Below are 24,812 nucleotides of genomic sequence, written 5' to 3'. Positions count from 1 at the left end.
TTCATGCATTTGGTATTAACACATCTATTTATGCTGTCCAGGTAGAATCTGTTGGCAGTTTCTTCTTACAGCATTTCAGTTTGTTTCAATTTTCCTTATGCTCTTTGTGATATTTTGTGTCTCCCTCATTAGCCAGAGGAGAGTAAACTCTCAGACCAGCGCAAGGCTGTGGATCAGGGTCAGAATCCCTTGCCTCTCTATGCAATCCTCAACGTCAAAGCGGAACAAATCAGCACTTTTAAATTTAGAGGTAAGTGTTCCAAGTTTTACCCTTGTTTCCGAATTCAGTTCCTTATGGGTCAGAGAAGCTGAAGAGATTTTGAGAAGGGAAAAAATCCCCTCCTGCTCAGCACCAATTCTGGAAGGTTCACCTTTTACTGGAGTGAGAAAGGAATTTGTCCTTACCTGGAGCTGCTGGGTGCTCATTACTTCTGAAAATGAGAGGAGATGATTTAGTGGATAAGGCACTTGGACGCGGACAGGGAACTTGGATGTAAACTCAGGAGACTGGTGTGTAGTTTCCAGCTGGGCCACAGACTTTTTGTGTAACCTTGGGCAAACCACTTAATGTACCTTGTGTCTTAGTTCCCCATCTGTAAACTCGGAAGAGTACTTCTTTACTGCCCTTGCATACTACAGTGAGGAGGGCCATATAAATATCTAAACAGGCAACGATCTGATCTTATTTAGAAGCTGAATCTGGGCTTTGAAGTCCAAGAGTGTAATAAGAAAAACCAAAGAGGAGTTTGAAGAACAGCTAGCCAAAAACTCCAAAGGTAATAACAAAATGTTTTTTAAGTACATCAGAAGCAGGAAGCCTGCTAAACATAATGAGAACAAAAATTTTTTAAGTATCCAATCAGGGAAGCAGGAAGCCGCTACAGCCAGTGGGCCCCTTGATGATGCAATATACAAAAGAGCGCTTGAAAGATGATAAAGTCATTGCGAGAAGAAACTAAATGAATGTCTGTTGGCTTCAGGGCCAGCGCGTGGGATGTTAGGGGAGATTCCCCGAAAGCCTGAGCGGCTTTTGTGAGGTGAAAAGTCTGAGACGTCGAACACGAATTGAATGTCACAGGAGGGAGTTTTGGGAAATTAATATGATAACTCAGACAGTATAATGCAGGCACGGGGGACCCGCAGATGGCATTCACCCGAAGAGTTTCTGAAAGAATCAAGTGAAGTTGAGGAATCTGATTAACTAAGGCTTTGTAAACCTGCCTTATAAATCTGGGCTTCAGTACCCATATGACTGCCGAGAGTTAGCTAACTTAATCCAATATTTAAAAGGGCTCGTTAGAGGTGATCCTGGCAATTAGCCAGACGTAAGTCTACCACGTCTAGTACTCCTGTGGTCTAGGGCAATTAGTCGAAACAAGAGAGAGTTAAAAAAGTCGAGGCGCGCAATAACCATTTAGGACTAGCCACAATTATTATCCAATTTCCCTTTTAAACATTGTTTATCCCCCTTCACAACCTCTCAGTAAGGAATCCACAAGTTGACTGTTGCTGTGTGAAGAAGAACTTCTTTTATTTGTTTTAAACCTGCTACTCTATTAATTCCATTGGTGACCCCTAGTCTTGTATTATGGGAAGTAAATAACTTTTCCTTACCCACTTTCTCCACGACCAACTCATATTTTATATCCTCTATCATATCCCCTTATCTCCTCTTTCCAGCTGAGAGACCTAGCCTCTTAAATCTTCCTCATATGGGACCCTTCCAAACCCCTAATCATTCAGTTGCCCTTTCCTGAAGCTTTTCTAGTGCTAGAATATCTTTTTGAGGTGAGGAGACCACATCTGTACACAGTATTCGAGATGTGGGCGTACCATGGATTTATATAAGGGCAATAATAGATTCTCAGTCTTATTCTCATCCCCTTTTAACGATTCCTAACATCCTGTTTGCTTTTGACTCCCTCTGCGCACTGCGTGGACATCTTCAGAGAACTATCCACGATGACACAAGATCTTTTCCTGACTTGTTGTAGCTAAATTAGCCCCCACATACTGTATGTATAGTTGGGGTTATTTTTTCCAATGTGGCATTACTTTACATTTTCCACATTAAATTTCTTGCCATTTGTTTGTGCCCAATCACGTTAGTTTTGGAGATCTTTTTGAAGTTTTCCACAATCTGCTTTGGGTCTTACACTTATCTTGGTAGTTAGTATCATCTGCAATCTTGCCACATCACTGTTTACCTTTCTCAGAATCATTTATTGAATAATTGAATAGGACTGTCCGACTGACTCTTGCTTGGGAACACCACTAGTTTACCTCCTTCATTTGAGAACTGTTACCATAATTCCTTACCCTTTGTTCTGTCTTTTAACCAGTTCTCATCCATGAAAGGACCTTCCCTTTTTATCCATGAACAACTCTCATTATTACTAAGAGCCTTTGGTTGAGGACTTTGTCCAAAGGCTTTCTGGAAATCTAATAACACTATGTCCACTGATCCCCTCGCACATGTTTGTTACTTATAAAACTCTATAGATTAGTAAACACGGATTTGCCTTTACGAAACCAGTGACTATTGGTCTAACAGTTTCATGTTTCTACGCGTCTGACAATTTATTCTTACTATTGTTCGACTAATTTGCCCGGTACTGATATTAGCCAGGAAGGGTATAGAATGGTGTCCCTAGCCTCTGTTCATCAGAGGATGGAGATGGATGGCAGGAGAGAGATCACTTGATCTTTGCCTGTTAGCTTCACTCCCTCTGGGGCACCTGGCATTGGCCACTGTCGGTAGACAGATACTGGGCTAGATGGACCTTTGGTTTGACCCAGTACTGCCGTTCTTATGTTCTTGTGTTCTTAATGTTAGGCACACATCTTTTGAAAATCTGGGTCTTAGCATCTGTGATGGTTCTCAGCATGCTCAGGAATGTGAGTCACCTTGCTAAGCTTGATAAGCGCCAAAACAGTCTCCCGTGGGCTATGCCAGCACTTATTTTGCCTTGCAGCTTAACATTAGGTTCACCCCAGTCCCTGACCCCCCATTTGAATCATTTCATTGCAGAGTCCAGCCCTTATCCACTGAACACTCACAGAAATACTAGGTATTCTGTCCGCAAGGGAACTGTGTGCACAGCAACTTTGTCTGATTTAAGTCAGGACCAGTTCTTGTATTACATCACAGCACTGAGATTTATAGACAAAACAATCCATTTTAAGATTATTATCAAAGGTTAAGATTTAAGAGATAGTGAGTAAAGATAATGGAAACAGAAAGGTTATATATAAAACAAAATCAATACCTGCTTTTTAGAGACTAAACTTAACTTTAACAGCGTAACCATCAGTCTAAAAGCAGTCTTATGTCACCTAAATGTTCTTTACCATTTTTCCAACCAGGGCAGGTTGGGATCCCATTTTCACAAATGTAATTGCATTGCCTTCCGCAAGTGCAGGATCAAGGGGTGTCCTTTTGCCTTCTCCTTATATCTCCAAAGTTCATAGTTTGTCCCCAGAGTCAGGACAACTCCCTGTGGTTCAGTCTCTAATGTCTTGCCTCCCTGTTGACTTTCTTTGGAAATAGGGCTTCAGTTGTGTTGACTTACAATGCTTAGTTTACACATGAACCAAGATAGATAAGTGGATATATACCCTTTGTCTGGAAAAAAACCCATTTGTCAACCATATTTTGATTCAGACTTTAGGAGCATGTTTTCATTATGGGGACATAACTTTTTACATAATAGCCATACAGACATTTCACAATGATATTAATGATCGGCATGATCCTGGCTTTCATGTAAGATCTTACATGACATGGTTTATGGATAAATACCATGAAAACGGTGTGTTGGGGTAGTGGGTTTGTCAGGCCTGTTAGGAGTTGCTGTTATACAACAGTGAACCCATTGCCAGTTGCCACCAATTGGCCTCTATGTTAGAGTATCCAGATTCATTCAACCCTAGGTTTCCAGCCAGGGCTTCACCAATGGCTCTCTCAACTCTTATCTGGAGAGACAATATTCTCCTGAGATGAGAAAACAATTTAGTCTCCATATACATCAGCTCCAAATGTTAATAAAGAGGGTAGTAGGGCTTATCATATACAAGCGACTGTCAACACAGAGGAGCTGGGAGGAGCAAAATTGTTTGATTTATGAATTGCTTTATCCATCTGTGTAACTCTCATTTTCTTTTCCTACTCTCTTAGCATTATAATTAAAACCTTGTGTTTCAATCTTTTCGTAGAATGGGTGGAGTTCTCGCCTTATGAGGTGGGATTCCAGAAATACGGAGCCTTCATTCGATCAGAAAATTTTGACAGTGAGTTCTTCATGGGAAGGTTGGTGAAGAAGCTCCCAGAGTCTCGGATCTGCTTTCTGGAAGGTGACCTATTATTCATGGAATATAGCCTAATAAAAACACCATGGAGAATGTAAATATGGCACTGGCTAGCCATTGGCCTATATATTGCAGTCCTAAACAGCCAGACTCCTCGGGTCAAATTTACCCAGATCCAGTGGAGTCGAGTACTGCCAACCTCGAGAGTTCAAAAATCATGATTCAGTTTCCCTAAAATAATGAGAGTTTTTAAAAAAAATTATATTGTGTTTTTGATCTATCTTTTGATTTTTGAACTCCCTTTGCCCCCTCCTCCACTGACACAATCAGAGTTGCCAACTTTTCCAAATACAGAGTTGGCTGGTTTTGGCTCTTGCAGAGATTCCATCTTTTCCTCAAACTCCCAATTTCTAAATTATTAATTCTGCACCCTGCAGCCCACATCTACCCACCCCCCAGCCCAGAAATAATTATGTACTTACCAGCTCCCACATTTATTTGACCCCACCAGCCCCCACGCCTGCCCATCCTGTAGACCACCAAGTAGTGATGCATGCCCATTCCCTCATCACTTCTGACCCACCATTCCCACATCTGCCCTTTGCCAATCTGTCTACCTCTGGTCCTCCTGCAGCTCCAGGGATTCTTCACCCCCTTCCCAGACTTGGTGGGACAGGGATGGAGGGGGAGAAGCAGCCAACAGAGCCAATCCATTTTTCACGGGAGGGGGAAGGGAGAAGGAAGCAGAATCACCCTGAGCTGCTGGGGTCTTTCTGCTCCCTCCTCTCCTATGACAATGGTGTCAACTTTCCTCTGCCCTACCCCCAAACTCCTCTTGACTCTTAAGGGAAGAGGGCCATCATTGGTTGCTCTTCTCCAGGAGGCAGGCATGTGGTGAAGGCAGCCAATCAAAATAAGTTCCTCCCTTTAAGCAGGGCTGAAATCCATGCAAGGGCAGGAGCTTCTGGCATCACTAGCTGGCTCCACTAGGGGCTAAAACGGTCTTAATCTCGTTGCAAGAGATGGCAACACTGGCAGTCACACCATGATTGAGTCTGGCCTCTTATGTGTGTGCATGGAGGGAACACACCCTGCATGGAGGGCACAAGAAGTGGGAGCTCCTTGCACCCCAATACACCTACACAAGTCCCCTCACAATCTGATCCTGCACCTGTCAAATTCCCATCGAACACATAAATGCCTTCATTTATAAATAGAAGTAATAACACTTGATTAGATAATCCCCTCTTGGGTGCTGGTGATTTCATGCAAGAGAAAAGCGTGCTGTTGGGGAGCAGCAGATGTCTCTGGGTCTCATTTACACAGTAAATGCTGCCCCTGTGAAGTCTCTGCAGTGCTGTGGTAGCCATCTCTCTTGAAACAGCACCTGGAACCATGCTAGAAGTGCCATGGCTGAGGCAAGCTCCGTATGTGCTTCTGTTGCTAAGGCCTTATTAGCCATCACACCTGGTGGAGCTCAATGCTGTTCTTCAACTGTCCTCAACACCAGGCTGCCCCCACAGTCCTAGACACCTTGCTTCTGTGCCTTATGCCTCCCAACTGCCATCCTAGCATCCACTCCCAAATCTTCCCCTGCTGGTGCCCTCCCACCCTCTTCAGCCCGATGGAAAGAGCAACAACAGCAAAACCCCTAGCAGATATTACTAATAATAGATTCACTGCCTTGTGCTCTGCTGGTCTATTACTCACCCAAAGACCAGTTCACAGAAGAGTCTTAGGTTCATTCTGCTTCATCACACCTTTTTGTCAATATTCTATTCTCTCTATCTCCACTAATACACATGGGCATTAGAGGACCTCTTTTGAGTGGGTGAAGTCTGTACTTTGCTGCCCTCCAGTAGTGTGAGAGAATGCAATGTTCACCAGCATCTGAGGAGAAGCTTTTCTTGTCTGAGCACTGCCAATCTTTGTAGCCAAAGTCCCAGATTTGCTCTTCTATCTAGGGCACTATGTTACAGCACAGTCAACTCATTCTACTTAATTATACTCAACATAGGTTCTTGTAAGTAAAAATTCATGACATTTTTATCCAGATGAGATAAACCACTGGTTAACTTGAGCTGATATGGTGTTTCTCTCATGTGGTTGGACATGCAGGTATCTGGACTAATGTTTTTACTCGGAATTTGCTGGATAGCTTATACTGGTCCTCAAATTCAGATGAATTCTGGGACCACTGGGCCAAAGACATGGTAGATATAGGTAAGAGCTTAAAGTGTTTTAAGATTAACATATAGTCTTGCCTTAACTGACTGCATAGTTCCCCTTATCAAGAAGATACATTTCTGCTACTTCTGCTAATGGACCTTCACAAACTCTCTAAACACCAGTGCATTACCTGTGTTCTGTCATTCCACTGTGGTTACCAGTGGATCCCCCAGTATGATTTTCACTTATATCAGATTTACTCCAATAGCATTGTGATAGTATGAGAGTCTTCCCCTTGTGACAGAAATGGGTTCATTCTGCATGGTGGCCATGTAGGACTCTGATACCAGTATATTACAGTGTAACCTTTTGTCTGCCTTTTCCTCAGCTGACCAATATTGTGTTGCCATTGTTTCATATTCGGTAATGGCACTGGGTCAGTAGCACTGCCCTTGCCTTATTTTTGTGTCTTTTAACAATTGAAATGGAAACTCTTGTAAAGATCATTGAAATCAAATAGGACCAAGAATCCTAAAGTGCTAGTATCATCCTACTAGCCAAAAACAAGTTATCACTCACCTTTCCATTCACCTGGTGACCCTTCCAATATCATCCTGTTGAACCCAGCCATATTTAAGTGCTAATTAAAAATGTTTTGATTAGTTTTAATTTTGCTCTCAAACCACTAGTTCACTTCAACTGTGACTATGCAAAGGGTGGGGCAATTGGTAATGTCAGGCTGTCAGCAGGGCTATGAAGCAAGCATGTCATTTGAAAGACTAGACGTTGGAAATTATTCTTTAAATAAAAAAGAATCAGATATGGTCAACTGTTTCATTAAAGTGTGTGCGTGAGAGAGAAAGAGCTTGAGAGGTGCACAGACAAAGAAACAAGAAGAGCGTTGACCCATGAAGTATACAGAGTGGGTGATTAGCCCAAGAAAGGAACATTCCATATTCTTTGTCAAAGTTATCTCTTACTCTCCTTTTTCTATTTCCCAGCTAGAGAAAATAATGCTTCTGATGACTCTTCCATTGTCATCAAATCTTCATGTTCCACGTCAGGGAACCTTTGCGAAATTTTTAACGACATTCTAACCACCCGCCTGCTACTTGAAGAGAGTCATAACTTCTTGAGAGGCCTAGAATTTTACAAGGACTATCTCCAACAGAGAGGATTTATTGACTGGAAAGGTAACTGCAACTAAACATTAGCTGCACTTTTGAGGTATCACCTCAGATCAAGGGATACGACTAATGGCAATAATAAAAACGTAACAAGTCATTATGTGTTAGAGATGAGCGAATGGGTCGGCTGAAATATGAATCTGCCCGTATATGCTGCCTTTGTGCTTGGTGAACCAGCCACTCTGGGACCTTGTCCCTGGAATGCAGGCAAGAGGATGAGGTTGATCCCTGTGCACCTCCAAGCTCCTTGCAGGTTCTGCTCCCACCTGTCTAACTCTGGCTGCCATTTTACCCTCAGTCTTGCTGGCAGTGGCAGATCCTTCTGCTGATGTTGTCAGTTGGATTTAGGTAGAGCCCACAATGTGATAAATGTTTTCCAAATGCACAACGTGAGAAAGTCCCTGTCCCAAAGAGCTCACATCCTAAGAAAACCAGCAACATCTGAAGTGTGGGGGGAGAGGGATAAAACATACAGTCAAATAGACAGTATCAACAAGCATTATCAGCTGGAATATTTGTGAAGGCAACATAGTAGAAATGGGTCTTGAGGAGGGATTTGCAGGAGGAGAGCATAGTAGTGTTGCAAATTAGTTCAGGGAAGGTGTCCCATGCATAAGGTGAGGCATGGAGGAAAGCACACAGTCTGTTGTAAGAAAAGTGAACAATCGATCAGGTGTTGCAACCTCTTTTTGCTACTTCAGTGAAGCCAAGAAAAGGTTAGATCCAAGAGCCCATCTTTAGAACAGAGGCAGGAGGAGAGGTCATCTACATGTGCACGAATGATATAAGAATGGCTGTACTGGGTCAGATCAAAGGTTCATCTGGCCCAGTATCCTGTCTTCCAACAGTGGCCAATGCCAGATGCCCCAGAGAGAATGAACAGAACAGGCAATCATCAAGTGATCCATCTTCTGTCACCCAGTCCTAGCTTCTGGCAAACAAAGGCTAGGGACACCGTCCCTGCCCATCCTGGCTAATAGCCGTTGATGGACCTATCCTCCATGAACTTACCTAGTTCTTTTTTGAGCCCTGCTATAGTCTTGGCCTTCACAACATCCTCTGACAAGGAGTTCCACAGGTTGACTGTGCATTGTGTAAAAAAATACTTCCTTTTGTTTGTTTTAAACCTGCAGCCTATTAATTTCATCTGGTGACCCCTAGTTCATGTGCTATGAGTTACAAGGGTAGGCTTTCCAGGTTAAAGGTGCAGTTTATTTTATTTTAAAGCGTTTTCTTTAGATTAGACCTACCTGAAAACCTCAGGCCTGGGTTTAACTTGAGTTGTTTCCCAGCCAGGTGGTGGTTGGAGAGGGAAGAAGAGCGCTCATGAATGGGGCCTCATTTTTGCTGTGGTAAATTTGTGAAATGAGAACAGGGAATTTCACACTGTGAAATAATTAATGATTCCAGTTGACTTCCTTGAGGGATTTTAAAGGGAAAGATTTATTTAAAGCTCTTTTTGATTTTGAATATATAAAAGGAGACTCTCCCAATGAAGTGCTTACTTTAATTCAGATTTCCAGTAAAAAGTAAATACAGGACACTTTCAACACAGTAATATGCAGATGGGGGTTTGGGTTGGGGGTGGAATTTTAAATTAATAATATATACCCAACCAAAAGGAACTGAAATCTAAACCCTTTCCTGCTTTTGGTGTGTGAATCAGCAAGTGATTTTCCCTCATTAAGTCAGGATCTTGAGTTCCTAGCAGCCATGAATGTTACATTTTTAGACAATTATTTGCTAATTTTAACAGTGGGATATGGAAACATAAGTTATTACTTCAAGATGCTGTCAAAGAAGCATTCCAAAATGTGGAACACTTTACAGTTAGTATACATATTTTAAATCAACTGTGTTGTATGATTCTATGACAGACAGGTCAGCAGAAATGAAATATACTAAAAAATACATAAAGCAGCTGCGCAATCTAGCTGTTAACTCCTGCTTTTGACTACAAACTAGTCAGGACTCCAGGGTTCTGTTCCTGGCTTTGCCATTCACTCATTTTGTGACCTTGGGCAAATGAATTTAGGATCATATTCTGATATCCTTACTCATGCTGAATAGTGCCTTACTCCCAGCGAGTAAGATAATGCATTTGCCACCAGGGAATGGTAATAGACTTAGAATGGGGAAGCCAAATGGACTAGACTACTGGTGGAGTGATGTGCTACTCAAGATATCAGGATCTGGGCCTTATATCTCTGCATGTCGCAGTTTTCCCGTCTGTAAAATCCATCTAGTAATATTTGCCTACTTTTTAGGAATAGTGAGGCTTAATTAATTTTCGTAAGTACTGTAAGATCCTTGGATAAGAGATGCTATACATTTGAAGTATGATATTTGTTGCTGTTAGAAACATAAGAATGCAAGAAAGGTAACTTGCAAATATTTGGATTTGAGAATTATATTAGATAGGCTACATTCTGATTTTCAAGCAGAGAGAAGGATCTCTTGTTCTGAGACTGCAAAAACAAAAGTTGTTCAAAAGACATTGTCTCCCATGTGATATATTAAAACAGAGAATGGAGAAGAGATAGGAAGGCAAGACTGGAGAAAACCACTCTAAACATTATGTTGTGAAGAGCAATATTAAGAGAAACTAGTTGAGGGGTCAGATATAGAGGGAACGTAACCTCAGAAGGCAATTATGGGGAGTTGAAAAGTAGGTTATAACAGTATTAAAATTACTGCAAGATACTACTTAATACTCTCTCTCTTCTTTTTGTTTTTTCTTGTTCTTAGAAAATAGTCCATTGTTCCTAGTGATACACTGATTAAAATGCAGTTATCTTTCAGACACTGTGCTGGACGTATCCCCTAACAAACTGACTCCACAGGAGAAACATCTCTGCCTAATAGATGTTGGCTATTTCATTAACACCAGTTGCCCACCGCTTCTCAAGCCAGAGAGGAACGTGGATGTCATCATCTCACTTGATTACTCAATGGGCAATATATTCCAGGTCAGACGATTCAAATTCACTATTGCTTGTAGCACTGATGGCACCTTTCCTACAAGGCTTGCCTGCCATTTTTTATTTTGTTTTTAACAGTACAGTAACAAGAGGATTTGGACTCAGTAATCCGAAGTCCACTATCACAGTGGTACAAAAGAGGAGTAACTCCTGATGTCAGAAAATCAATACCCACGTAGAATTATTATAAGCAGTTGCTGAATTAGGTCCAATATCTTTTGCCACCAAACTAAACAGTGTTTAGTTAATAAATACCAAGAGGGTCCCATTATTTTCCCCTCCATGGGAGATAAAACTAGTCAGAATGTCCAAAACACCAGTAAAAATGCACGGAAAAGGTATAATGTTCCAACAAAGCCTATCTCCAGTTTATATCAACCCTGCATACATGGTTTCATGAAAAAATGAGGTTATCTATTATGTTTTACATCTTTAATAGGAATGTGAGGAGAATTAGCCTGCTTTTTCTTTCCATTTGGACAGTGAGTGGCTCCATATGTATGGCACTGTCATTTCCATGTTGGATTAATGCACAGTGAACTGTTTAGAGTTACATACATAGACTGCTGAAAAATTCAGTCATTCCAGAGCGTAGACGCTCAGATATTTAGTGTTCCTTGCAAAGAGTGTCGTCAGTCTTTGCTCCACAGACTACACTAGGTTCTAGTTCACGGGTGGGCAAACTACGGCCCTTGGGCCCGATCTGGCCTGCGAGCTGTTTTAAGCTGGCCCAAGAGCTCCTGCTGGGGAGCAGGTTTGTGGGCTTGTCCTGCTCCGGCACTCCACCCAGGCAGGGGTGGCTCCAGGCACCAGCACGCCAAGCGCATGTCTGGGGCGGCAAGCCGTGGGAGGCGCTCTGCTGGTCGCCACGAGGGCGGCAGGCAGGTTGCCTTCAGCAGCATGCCTGCTGAGGGTCCGCTGGTCCTGCGGCTTTGGTGGACCTCCCGCAGGCTGCCGCCGAATCCGCGGGACTGGGGACCTCCCGCAAGCAAGCCGCCGAAGGCAGCCTGCCTGCCATGCTTGGGGCGGCAAAATACCTAGAGCCGCCCTGCACTAGGGGCAGTAGGTTGGGGGCCGCACCACTCCCAGAAGCTGCGTCATGGCGCTCCAATAGGAGCTGCAGGGTTGGTGCCTGCAGATGGGGCAGTGTGCAGAGCCTCCCAGCTGCGCCTCCGCATAGAAGTTGGAGAAGGGACATGCTGCTACTTCCGGGAGCCACTTGAGGTAAGTGCTGTTCAAAGCCTGCACCCCCAAGCCGTATTTTGCTTACTTTGGATTGGTTTATGAAGAATGATGCTTTACTGAGTATTGTAAAGGCACCTAGAAGCAGATGGACAGGGACATTTTACTATTGGGATAAAGTACAAAGTACACACAGGAGAACATGCCAGTTCTTGATTCTCTTTAGCTACTATAACAGTTCCTACCATGGATGGATAGTACGGGTGAGCTTGAAACAGAACCTTGGAACTGAACGTCCCTCTCTTGGTAATGGACTGAACAAAAAGCTTGGCTCAGACATTTCCATACTTTTGGAAAATTCAGATGTGCCCTATGTCTAATAGAGAATAATTGTAACCCTTTTTTTCTCTTGCCACAAGCCCCTTTCATTACCGTGTGTGGGGTTTGTTTGTAAAATATGGATGGGATTTTCAAAACACTCAGAGTTGGCCTAATTCTGCCTCCACTAAAATCTAGGCTAAAACTGCCACCAACTTCAATGGAAACAAACTTAAGCCAGTGCTGGAAATTCCCATCCTCTGAGGTTTAATAACATGGAGGCTTTTGGTCAGGCAGCTGTATAGGGTGTTTGTATCATTCAGTATTGTGCCTCGTGTGTTTTCAGAGTAATTCAGTGTCACTTGTTACAGGAAAGCCTGAGTCTAGTCTTTTGTGGGGGTTCCAATGTGGTCTTATTCTGTGTCTAACCAGCAATTAGAGATGACATACAGATATTGCAAAACGCAAGGAATCCCATTCCCCAAAATTGAGCTGAGTGAGGAAGACAGGAAGAATCCCAAGGAATGTTATATGTTTTCAGAGGCAGAGAACCCCAGAGCTCCCATAGTGCTCCACTTCCCATTGGTGAACAACACTTTCAAGGACTACAAGGAACCTGGTAAGTTCATTGTCAATAGGAAACAATCATTTTACTACACTTTGTGTGACCCGTCTTCCCACATCTGATTTCCCATTTGTCCTGTTCACCTCTGTTATGTCCTCCCTTGGCTGAGTCCCTGTTTTTTGACTGCACACTCCAGTGACTTAACATATAACAGCAAAAGCCTTGACAGAGCCAAGTTTTAGCAGACACGTGGAGACTGATGCAGACTAACAAACAATGTCAGAGTAAATGATGCTCTGTGGCTTTTGCATGTGAAAAGCGTGGTGGGGGCTGGGTTGTAGTGGGGGATGGGATCAGAGAATTTTTGGCTGGCTCAGCTAGAATTCTTCCTGGACTCTGAGGGAAGAACATATTAGAGTAGTAGCTCCACCCTTTGTAAATGGGTACATCTGCTCTGGGCCACTCTGCTCTCCTCTGACGCTCCCATGACCTACGGGGAGGCAAACACCACCTCTAGCACCGCTCATTCTCTGCACCAAGATTGTGCTTAAATCTCTGGAGATATTTAGCAGCAGACTGTTCCCTCAGAAGGTGCCTTGAAATTGATGCCTTAAACCACAAAAGACACTTTAAAGCTAGAAGGATTTAGTAGGGACCCAGTTTTCGAAACAGCTGTGGGACACCCTGAAAAAAAGCAACAGGCAATGTTGCCTGTGCGGACATTCCAATTGTAAACTCTCATACCTTTTAAAATAATGAATTGATTTTATTCAACCTTGGAATGATTTGCCTTTCCCAGTGAGGATGCTGAAGCCAGCCAGGCTTCAAATTTCTAGCTGCAGCCCTTCTGAGCTATCAGAGTGCAAAATTTCAAATCTGACCTGAAGCAAACTGGGTTTTTTAGATGAGTTCGCAGAGTAAAATACTCTAATAGTTAAATTGATTCTGTTCAAGCTTTGCAGAAAAATTCATTTGCTCTGGGACAACTGCATGGAAAACTTCTCCCCTGAAGGAATGTTTGAAGAAAGTTATAAGCAGCTAAAAAATAAGCGGTTAAGAAAAATGTCACCACTGTTACTATCATTTACCACGGAACACTAGTACTAGACACAGGATAAACAGACACACTGTGACTAAATCTGGTTTAGAAACTTTACAGATTAGTAATCAACAAATTAGGAAGAAGGCTGGAGCTGGGCCATGGGGACAGAGAAAGCTTCACAGAGTAATGCACGTTCAGGCAAAGCTGTTGAACACAGCATAGCAGATCAAACAGAGGCTTTCACAGTTCACTTAATGAAAAACAGCTGAGAGTATATGGAAGGAATGCAGGAGTTTAGCTTCTCAGTGTCCGAGGCCCAAACCTGTGAGTTATGAGTCATACCGATTTGCCTCCAAAGAGTAATTTATTCATAGATCTGGGCTTCAAGCTGACAGGTCAACTGTAAAAGTGTGCATTTGGGGAATGGGAGGTCCAGTGATTTCAACTTTAAATATGGTAGTTTTCATTTCTGGCTGAGTGGGAGACACCCCAGAGAGCTTTTTATTTATTCATTTGATTTTGGCTAGGTGGCCAGTTTTGAAAAGCTGCCCCTTTAAAATGAAAATCCTGCATTTGTATGCTCAGAACCAGCAGTAGCATCTACAATGTAGGTGGTTGGCATAGAAAATGTGGCTTATGATGCTAGAGCACTAAAAGATCCATTTGAGGCAAAGTGTTAGCACATCACCAGAAATTCTGTATAGTATTATTCAGTATCCCTAGTCTGGGAATCAAACTTACAGGAAAAACTGACAATCCAAATTAGTGTGGAAGCCAGCTGATACTTCATGAGCATAGTGTAGGTGTCAATTTCACATGGCTCAGGTGGATATTGCAGATAACATCTCATGTACGGCCTTAGAGACCTAGCAGAGATCGTACAAAATTAGACTGATCTGGGCAGGTTGCTTTCAGGCTGCAAATAAATTAGATTCTCTTGCAAAATGAGAGGAAGGAAGCGTAACTCCAAACTCAAAAGCATAAATATTTGGTTTCTGTAGTCCTTGGATGCAGTAAACAGTATTTCCTGATATTAAGTATTAAATAAATAATAAAACTTACCAGGAGCATTGGAATGTTGGATACTGGCACATTTGGGGTATGGTGTTAAACTGGAGAATGAAGATGTGATACCTGATGGCTGGAGGAAGGCAGATTGATATACAGAAGACTCCCTACCTCCTTCCACTCTTCCATGTGCGACTGGCTTGGACTCTGTTGGTTTATTCTTTTTTGCCTCTGTGGCACTGCATGGATTTACCTGCTGGCAGAATTTGACCCATATGGCCTGAATTTCAGAGGTATCAAGCACCAGCAGCTCTCGCTAATTCGAGCAGGAATTGTGTGCAAGGACCGGGCACTTGAGAATCAGGCCAGTAGTGTTCAGAGAAGGCCTATAGGCCTAATTCTGCACTCAATGTGATGTCAAGCCAGAGCACTGAAATTAATGGAATTACTTCATATTTATGCCAGTTTAACTGAGAGGGGAAAAAATTGGCCCACTGCCTCCGATGTATTTTTGTTCCTTCTCTGCTTTTGACATTGATTTGTCATCCGGTTTAAAGTCAGAGTTTGAAATGCAGACGTATTATACTTAGCTTAATCAAAAAACACCTATTCATGCCCGCCGGATACTCACAGAGTTAGAATCCCCTTTTGACCAATCAGACTGCTCCATTTATACTAGCCCTCGTCTAATGACCAGTAGAACTTAATTGAAAATGTTCATTGCTATTGCTATTGAGAATGTTATGTGCGCCAGACACATATTTTCCTGTCTTTCATATTCAAGATTCAGCTCACAGTGGTGGCTTTTCTCTTCCTCTGCAGGGGTGAAGCGCAGTCCCTTGGAGATGGAGGATGGTGATATAAATTTGACCAACAATAACTCACCATATTATTTTACAAAACTGGTGTACTCTGCTGAAGACTTTGACAAATTGGTGAATCTGAGTAGCTACAACATCCTCAATAACAAAGACCTGATTCTACAGGCCATCCAGAGGGCTATGGCATGGAGGAGAACCAACATGAGTGGATGTTTACCCACTGGTTCTGAAGTTCAATCTACCTAGGCAGTATTTCTGCATCATCTACCCGCTATAGGTTTAGTGTTCCACCAATATGTTACTGGAGGCACTACTGATTACCTATTACATTGTATGAAGTGGTACGGCATCTGTGTATTTCTAATCTTGTCCATTTCAAATTGTCTTAGCTGTAAACAAGTTTTATTAAAAAAAATCCAGTTTTTGCAGCCATACCAACCTTAGGCTGTATTCTTATAAGATCTGAGGGTGGGACCTGGTTAGTGGTTGATGGGAGACCTCCCAGGAAATCCCGGTGGTAGTTCAGTGAGTTACACTCTTCTCTCAGTGGCTGGGTCACTACAAAAAAATAATTTTCCCTCTGTTGATATTCACCCCTTCCTGTCAACTGTTGGGAATGGGCCACATCCACCCTAACTGAATTGGCCGTGTTAGCACTGATTTCCCCTCCCCACCCCTTGGTAAGGCAACTCCCACCTTTTCATGTGCTGGATATTTATACCAGCCTACTTTTTTTCACTCCATGCATCTGATGAAGTGGATTTTAGCCAACAAAACATATGCCCAAATACATTTGTTCATCTCTAAGGTGCCACAAGGACTTCTCTTTGTTTTTTGCTGATACAGACTAACATGGCTACCCCTCTGAAACTCTTATCTCAGTACTGAGCCACTGCCCCCTCCCCCCATCCCCTCATGGTGTTGTGGGAATGTTGTCAGAGGTGCGGCATTTGGGATGATACATTACAAACAAAAGCCCTGACCGCTTGCGGTCATGAAAGGCCTGATTTTCAGAGGTATGGAGCACTTAAACGCCCATTGAAGTTAAAGGGATCCAAGGGGGGGTTAGCACTGGAGACCAGGTACTGCAAGAGTAAAAAGAGTTAGGGTAGCATGGCCAAATTCTAATGGGAGAATTCCATTCTACCTACCTACGTTCCCCTTGTGGCTTAGTGGAAAAAATATTCTTTCCTTCCATTCCCTCAAATAAATGGGCACAGAAATGGTGTCACATTCTACCATCCAAGGTCAGATACATTTCAGTGGTGGGTGAAGTAAGCTTCAGAGAGTTAGTGAAATGATTTTGCGATCCTGCTGGTGGAAACATGCTATAGTGTAAATGATTTTTATTAACTACTTTGTGTGTGGTGCTTTTAAAGAATATCATTGGCCAAATTCAGCCCTGAAATAAGTGGCTGTAATGGAGACATGTCTGAGTCACTTTTACTGGGCCAAGAAGACGTAAGTCGAGATGTTCTTATTCCTTTGTACAAACTGAGCTCAGGGCAAAGTTAATGCAGAATTGAGTAAACAGCTATGGCATTTTTTTACACAGGAAATTTGTCCTTTACAAAACCATTGCCTTATGCAAAGTATTTTTAATAGGTGGGATGGAGAAATATTTAACATTTAGCCAAAATAAAAAAGGGAAAATTCTTCATACCGCTTTGTTGAAAGAAAAACAAAGAAAACTTAGTCTGGTTTTCATTTAATTATGAATTCGCTGAAGAATGTGACTTGGAACTAGGGGGACAGATTGCGTAACATTTCTGTACATTAAAAGGATGTTGAAACTTTTCTGAACAGAACACAAAGCATTTAAAAACCAGATCTTCAGCTGGGGCACATCAGCATAGCTCTACAGAACGCAAAGGAATTACAGTGACTTACACTGGCTTAGGATCTGGTTCATACTACTGAAGGGTTTTTTCCAATCCATATTCATCCTTGGTCCTCCAAGAAAAACCTACATTCCTATGTATTGTAGATGTAAGCAGGGTCTAAACAAACTGAATTAATTCTGCCCTGCCAGCTAGCAGGGACGGGGAGAGACTTTAGGAGCAAGCTGAATTCACAGACTCGGTTTAGCTATCCAGCAGATGGGGTTGCTCAAAGGAATCAGCTTTGGCTAATGTTGGCAGAGGTGGGGGGGCAGCTGGCGAGGACCAGTGGCTGGGAGGGTGGCCAGTCAAGTGCTCAGATGGTGGAGCAAGCAAGGTGCCTTCTTTCTGGGGCGGGGAGGTAAAGTCATACGATGTGCCTCTGAATCCTGGGTGGTCTCTGACCAAGGCCAACGACTATGTGTGGGGTATGGTGAGGGAGCAGAGAGAGGCACAGAAAACGAACTTTTGGTTATAGAACTCAAGAACATGAGGCCCAGTTCCGAGGGGCAGCATCAGGGCTGTAGGCTGGCAAGCCCCATGGGATCTGAGACGTGGGGGGTAGCTGCCAAGTCCAGCACGATCTTGGGGCTGCTGAACAGCTCAGTGGAGTCCGGTATGTGGGGGCAGCTACTGGGGCTGCTGTCCAGCCCAGTGTGGACCAGGACTGCTGTCAGGCCCCAGGATGCTGGATGTTTGTGAGCCTGTCCAGCTCAAACTATCAGACTTTGAATCTAAAGGTCCAGGGTTCAAGGCCCTGGTCAAGTAATGAACTAATCACTAAGATCCTAAAAATCTATGTCTTTAGAGTCCTCCTTGATGTTACTTTTGGCCCACCAGGGCTCACTGAGGGGTACCTCCCTCTCTGCCCACTGGGCAGTCTGCTCTGCCTGCCCTGCTAGCTGGAGCTCTCCCCTGAGCTACTGCTGCTGTGTGGTGGGGGGAGCACCTGACACCACCCTCCCTGGGGCTCCTCTGGCTGGCTGGCTGCTGCTACCCTTGAGGAGGAGGGGATGGGGTTTGTTCACAAACTGAGTGACTGCTAACTCCTGCTGCTGTTGTGGGGAGCAAGGGGTGGGGGAAGGCGTGGAGCCCTCCCCCCACTTGCCAGCCGGACCTGCTCTTCGCCCCTGGACGTGGCCGTCTGCTTCGCCCCGTATCCATCTGGGATTGTTTGGGACTGAGTTTTACAGGCACATATACCTCCACCCTGCCCCAGACAGACCCACCCTTCCCTAGTGCCCCAAGCCTTGCTGCATTAATTTGCCCCTTTCCCCACCTGCCCCTTGCTGCCCATTTGTTCCCCACCTCCGGATTTTTCACCTTGACCTCTGGGAGTTTTCCTGTCTGTTGGTGCTCCAGCCTTTGTAAATTTGTCTGCCCCACGCTGGCCCTTCAGTGTTTGCTACCTTGCCTACCCCGCCCCAAACTTTGGGAGTCCTGTTGGTTGCCTAGCCCACCCTCACATTTTCAGTGCCCGCCTGTGATTTTCCTGCCCTACCCTGCCCCGTTCCCAGCCAACTCCCCTTTGCCCCCTACCTTCCATTGCCCCCTACATCTCATCCTTGTGCTCAGGCCCCCCCTTCTACTGCCTTTGCCATTTCAATTTACCCCCCCCTCATTGTTCACAGCCTCATGCTGTTGGTGGCAGTCCCCCCCTGCCTGTACCGGAGAGCGGTATCCCACCTTGCCTGTACTTGTTGTCCCTCCTTTTCCCTTCATTGTCTCTGGGCCATCCTCCCGCCTAGTACCTCTTTCCCTGCCTAACAGGAGAGTGGAAGCTTTCCTCTGCTTACCTTCTTCTGCTGTTGGCGCCCTTGCAAGGGAAACTTGGTGGACCCTCCCGCTGACATCCTGGGCTCCCGCCCCAATTCGCTCCCAGGGCCAACAGGGCCCTCCAGCTTTGGCGCGCCAAGCACGTGCTTGGCGGTGGTGGCATGTGCGCTGGGGGGGTGGCGGCGTTGCCGGACGGCGAGCGCGCTGATGTGAACCGCTGCAGCATCTGCGGAGGGTCCACTGGTGCCGGGCTGTGACAGCAGAGCGGCTCCCCCCCGACGTACTCTGTGCTTGGGGTGGCGAAATGGCTAGAGCCGGCTCCGGCTGCCGACCACCAGTCCGCTTCCTCCATCGCTCCTGCTGGGGCCCTGGGAGTAGCCCCCGCGGCACACCCAGCTGAGCGAGTGGGCCCTGCCTCCGTCATGGGAAGGGGCCCATCGAGAAGAGGGCAGCAGGGCCATTGCTGGGCACAGACGGGGGAGGGCTGGGTATTCGTGCAGAAAAAGCACAGGAAAAGGGACATTTCAGCTCAGAACCTTCCCCGTGACAATGAGCGGGGCTGCCACCAAGCCTTCTGCCATGCCCCCTGATAGAGCCCAGCCAGTGGAAGCCTCCAGGAAGGCCATGGCAGCGCGGGGGATGGGGGGGGCAGCCCTTTTGTCACCTGTGCCCTGCATCAGCGTCAAGGTGATGTAGGTGAGGAGGACTCTGGGTGGGGGGAGACTTCACCTTTGAGGAGATCGAGTCTGACCCTAATCACTGAGGGGGAGGACGTCCCTTTGCCAGTGGGCCTCAGTCTGGGCAGCAGCTTCACCATGCTACCCCCTCCTGCTCTTTCCCCCTTGCCCCAGGCTGCCACCCCCACACTTGAGGTTGGGGGGTGCCCTTGGGTTCATGCAACTGCCCGGCTTCAGATGGCATCCTGCTCCTGGCTGCTGAGCCCCTGCTGGTGGCAGCCAGGGCCCAAGCCCTTTGGTGCACCCCTTTCTGAGGCAGGGCGGCCACCTCCCCTCCCCATGGGGGGAACATGCCGCTGATGCCACCATACCTGATGCTGTGATTGAGGGTGCTGCGCTTGTTGAAGTGCCCAGGCCTGATGTCAGTGAGGGCCCCCTTCCTGTCCCTGCCCCTTTGGCCCCTGAATCCAGCTGAGAGGTGATGCATAGTGGTGGCATGCTTGCTGGGGATCCTTCTCCCACCTTTACCTCCGCCTCAATTCCTGGTGCTGAGCTGAGCCCAGTCCTGCTCCTGCCCCCGGTAATGCATTGCCCACCTCCTTCCCCTCCACTCCCCATATTGCCGTGGCTCCCAGGGTTGTTTTGTTTCCCTTATCCTGAGACAACCCTCAAGGACAGTTTTCGTATCCCCCATCCCTGAACCCCTAGGGGCTGCTCTCTCTCTCTTCCGCTGCCCCCTCCCTCGCCAGAGCTGGAGATGGATCACACAGTGCCAGCGGTGCAGGGTGGGGTCTGCCCCATTTTCCCATCTCCATGGGCTGCGGGACTGCCACGGAGGCCCAAAGTAAGATGGCAGCACGTCTGTGACCCCATCGCCCTCTGTGTTGCGGGACGAGCTGCACCACGTCCTATTGGAAACCCGTGGCTTCAAGACTAAGGGTAAGCTCATTTTCCAGGGCTTGGGGGGGACTTCCATCTCATCCTCCAGGCCTGCCATCTCAGTGCCCATCCGGCTGGGATGGCCACCCTGTTCTCCCCCCAACCTACAGCCTGAGGTGCTGGGGGTTGCTGTAGTCGTGCCAGGTCACCTACTGCACATCTGGGCCTGTGTGGAGGGACTGATGTTGAAACTAGTCAACATCTGTGCCCTGAACACAGGCCTGGAGCGGGTGCATTTTTACCAGCAGGCGTCTGCCTTCCTTGCCATCTTGGATCCTCACGAGTGCCTGGTCCTGGGCAGGGATTTCAATATCACCCTTGAGGATCAGGATTACCCAAGGCTCGAGAGCAGCCAGGCTGCCACAGGCTTCCTCAGGGAGATCATCGAACATCACTCCCTGGTGAACGTCTGGCGCGACCACCACCCGGACGAACTTTTGACGTTCACCTGTGTCCAGGTGGAGGGTGATCAGTCTCGCCACTTCCGGTTGGACTGTGTTTATTTAATCACGCTTCCATCTGGCACGAACCCACTCGTCCAGCATTCAGCTGGCCCTCTTCTTGGATCATTTGGTGACCATGACGTCCTCTCTCAGTCAGAGAGGCCAGGGCTGGCCTATTGGCACTTTAATAATATCTTGCTGGAGGATGTGGGCTTTGTGGTATCCTTCCAGGAGTTCTGGCTGGCCTGGCAGGGGCAGCGGTGCACCTTTCCCTCGGCACAGCAGTGGTAGGATGTGGGGAAGGTGCGCGCATGGCTCTTCTGCCGAGACTACACCTGGGGCACCAGCCAGCAAAGGGATGTGGTGATAGGCCAGTTGAAGCGAGAGGTCTTGGAGCTGGAGAGGCACCTGGCTGCCAGCATTGGGGATCCATCTCTCTGCGGAGTGTGCCAGGAGAAGTGGGAGGAGCTCCAGGCCCTGGAGGACTATCGTGCCCAGGGTGTGTTTATTTGATCCCACATCCGTCTCCTCTAGGAGATGGATCGTGGCTCCTGCTTCTTCTACACCCTAGAGAAAAAGAGGGGGGCAAAAAAGCACATCATCTGACTTTGGGCAGGAAGATGCACCGCAGGTGTCCTGCCTATGCTCTGGCACTGGCTCAACACCCTGAGCCCAGTCCCGGGGATAGTTCTGGAGTTCTTCTGACCAGGACTGCACTGAGGTCCTGAGTCTTCCCCTGGAGGAGGGAGGACAGGGTGTGGTCTGCCTCTGCAACCAGGTCCATGTCTGCCATCTCCAGGCTCTGCAGAGACTCCTTTATGGTGCAGTTAGGCCAGCATGGAGCACGTTGGTGCACACCTTTCTCTGCTGCCTCTGAGAGCTCCAATATGACCAGCATCACTTTATTCTCTACCCAAGGGGTCTTCCACGAGATGTCTCCGAGCTGCCAGTCTTCTACCAGGACATCCTCCAGACCTGGAAGCTGTTCTTGACGACCAGGTCTGCTGTGGGCACCAAGGGAGCAGACCGCCTCATGGACCTCCTGCTACACAACCCTTACCTTCATGTTCAGGTGGTGGAGTATCCCTCGATGCGCTGGTGGCTGGCCCTGGCAGAAACCATTAGAATTGGAGACCTCTTGGACTACGACAGGGGAGACTGGGTGGATCCCCGCATGCTCAGTGGGGGCTTGGGGCTCTCCACCCTCCTGCATGTGCTCCAGGAGGTGGGGGCAGCCTTGTCACCTGCCTCTCATTTTTTCCTTGAGCAGGTACTGCGAAAGGGTGCTCCTTGCTCGCCTCTCACCCCAGGCCCTCTGGTTCCCTCCCTTCCACAGTCCGAGCTGACTGCATGCCATGCAGCTGGTTGGCTTCTGAACCGCACCAAGAAAACAACTATACACGTTCATGCTCCATGTTTCACTTCCTCACTCTCGTGTTCTGCCCTGATACCAAATGGTGGGACTAGCTACCACCTGTGGAGGGTGAGGAACCCCAGTGGGCCAGCCTCTATTCCACCCATGTCCCGTGGCCCACTGGGCATATTGTTTGGTGGCTCCTCTATGGAGCTGTGAGCATGGGCCTGTACCTGGCGTGGTTCACCCCCGATACCTGCCCCTTTTGTGGCGTGAGGGAGACCCTGGTGCATGCTTATCTCAAATGTGCCAGGTTGCAGCCCCTATTCCTGCTCCTCCAGAACCTCCTGTTGAGGTTCTGGCTGCACTTTTCGCCACACCTGTTTATATTTGCATACCCTGTCCAAGGCCCCACCAAGTCGTGAGACCTCCTCATCAGCCTCGTCCTGACCCTGGCCAAAGTGGCCATCTTCAACACCAGGAGGAGGATGTTAGACAAAGAAGTGCTCTACAACTGTGGGGCCTATTTCTGCTCTTCTTCAATTGGTTCCCGGGTCCAGTGGTCCCTCCCCCGCACTGCCCTGACCCTCAGGATCCAGGGTCCAGGATCGGGTGATGCCAGCCGGCCAGTCCAGCAGAGCCCAGGGTTGGCGTTGGGGTTGCCGTCTGGCCCCACAGGGTCTAGGGCTGCCAACTTTCTATTCGCACAAAACTGAACACCCTTGACCCGCCCCTTCTCCAAGGCCCTGCCCCCTATTCACTCCATCTCCCTCCCTCTGTCACTTGTGCTCCCCCCTCACTCACTTGCTCATTTTCACTGGGCGGGTTCAGGGGGGATGAGGGCTCTGGCTGGGGATGAGGGGTTTGGGGTGCAGGAGTATGCTCCGGGCTGGGACCGAGGGCAGGAGGGTGGGCAGGGGGGTTGGGTTTGGGGGGGGCAGGCTCTGGGCAGCACTTACCTGAAGCAGCTCCCAGAAGCAGTGGCATGTTCCCCTCCAGCTCCTATGTGGAGTTGCAGCCAGGGGGCTCCGCATGCTGCCACATCTGCAGGTGCCACAGCTCCCATTGGCCATGGTTCCCGGCCAATGGGAGCTGTGGGGGCAGCTTACGGAGCCCCCTCACTGCCCCTACAATGGAGGGGGGACATGCCAGCTGCTTCCTGGGAGCTGCATGGGCTATCAGGGAGCATGCCAGCCACGCTACATGTTCTGCCAATCGGACAGTAAACGACCTGGTCAGTGATGCTGACTGGAGCCACCACGATCCCTTTTTGACCTGGTGTTCTGGGTGAAAACTGGACACCTGGTTACCCTACTCGGGGTCTGTGGTTTGGGTTTGCTGCCCAGTGTCCAGGGCCCCCAGCTGGCCCAGCAGGGTCTGGGATCTGCCCCATGGGGCAGGAGTTGGGGCTGCTGATGGGCCCCGCAAGGTCTGGGGTTGCAGGCTGGCCCCCTGGGATCCTCGGATGCCAGCCAGGCCTGCAGGGTCTGGGGCTGCTGCCTGGCCCCACAGGACTGCCACCTGGCCTCATCCAACGGGGTCCATGGTCTCTGCTTCGCCTCCCGCTACCCCCTAACCAGGGCTTCACTCCATAGAGGGGTCTGTGGGCATGAGGTGCTGGCCATAGGGGTCTATGGAGGGGGAGAGAGAGGGGGTTGGGGAAGGGGGCTCGCTGTGGTTCTCAACCTGCTGCCCAGGTAACATTGATAAATAGGTTGAGAACCGCTTATGTGTGGAGTTGTGCTCTTAAGATGCTTTACATCACCACATGCACCAGCACTAATAATTCAAACCTTAGCAGAATAGGAACTAAAATAAGTCACTAGCCAACCCCCCACCTCACTTGAAGTGAGAGTGTGAACAATATGTCAAAGCTATGTGCCCACGTTGTCCAAATAAACACGGCTCATAGTCTGCACATCTGCATGGCCCAGTGCAGGCTGCCTAATTTGGATCCAGGTCCTCAGAGGTAAAGGATGCTGCACACCAACTTAGAGCTCCTCCTTTTCCTCCTCCCCTCATAGATGAATGGACAGGGAGAGGCCAGGAATAGATAAGAGTTTTGGTTCTGTGCCCCTCACCTCTGGCCATTTGTCATACTTTTTATTTTAAGTCACTGCTTGGGAAAAATGTTAGTACTTTTTACCTGCTGAATAAGAGTC

General features: G+C 47.2%; 1 protein-coding gene across 1 annotated transcript in view; it reads left to right on the top strand.

Annotated features, from left to right (window-relative positions):
• The window catches only part of LOC116832809 (cytosolic phospholipase A2 beta-like), a 34,170-nt gene extending 18,295 nt beyond the window's left edge, over window positions 1–15,875 (top strand). Inside the window, 7 exon segments of the mRNA XM_075065854.1 lie at window positions 137–250; window positions 4,216–4,353; window positions 6,427–6,531; window positions 7,479–7,670; window positions 10,467–10,633; window positions 12,578–12,764; window positions 15,583–15,875. Coding sequence (XP_074921955.1) covers window positions 137–250; window positions 4,216–4,353; window positions 6,427–6,531; window positions 7,479–7,670; window positions 10,467–10,633; window positions 12,578–12,764; window positions 15,583–15,827 — 1,148 coding nt within the window. The 3' untranslated portion in view covers window positions 15,828–15,875.
• The last annotated feature ends 8,937 nt before the right edge of the window (window positions 15,876–24,812 follow it).

This window comes from Chelonoidis abingdonii, chromosome 4 (genome assembly GCF_003597395.2).
Source record: "Chelonoidis abingdonii isolate Lonesome George chromosome 4, CheloAbing_2.0, whole genome shotgun sequence".
Lineage (NCBI taxonomy): Eukaryota > Metazoa > Chordata > Testudines > Testudinidae > Chelonoidis > Chelonoidis abingdonii.
This window is presented reverse-complemented; position numbering and strand designations above follow the sequence as displayed.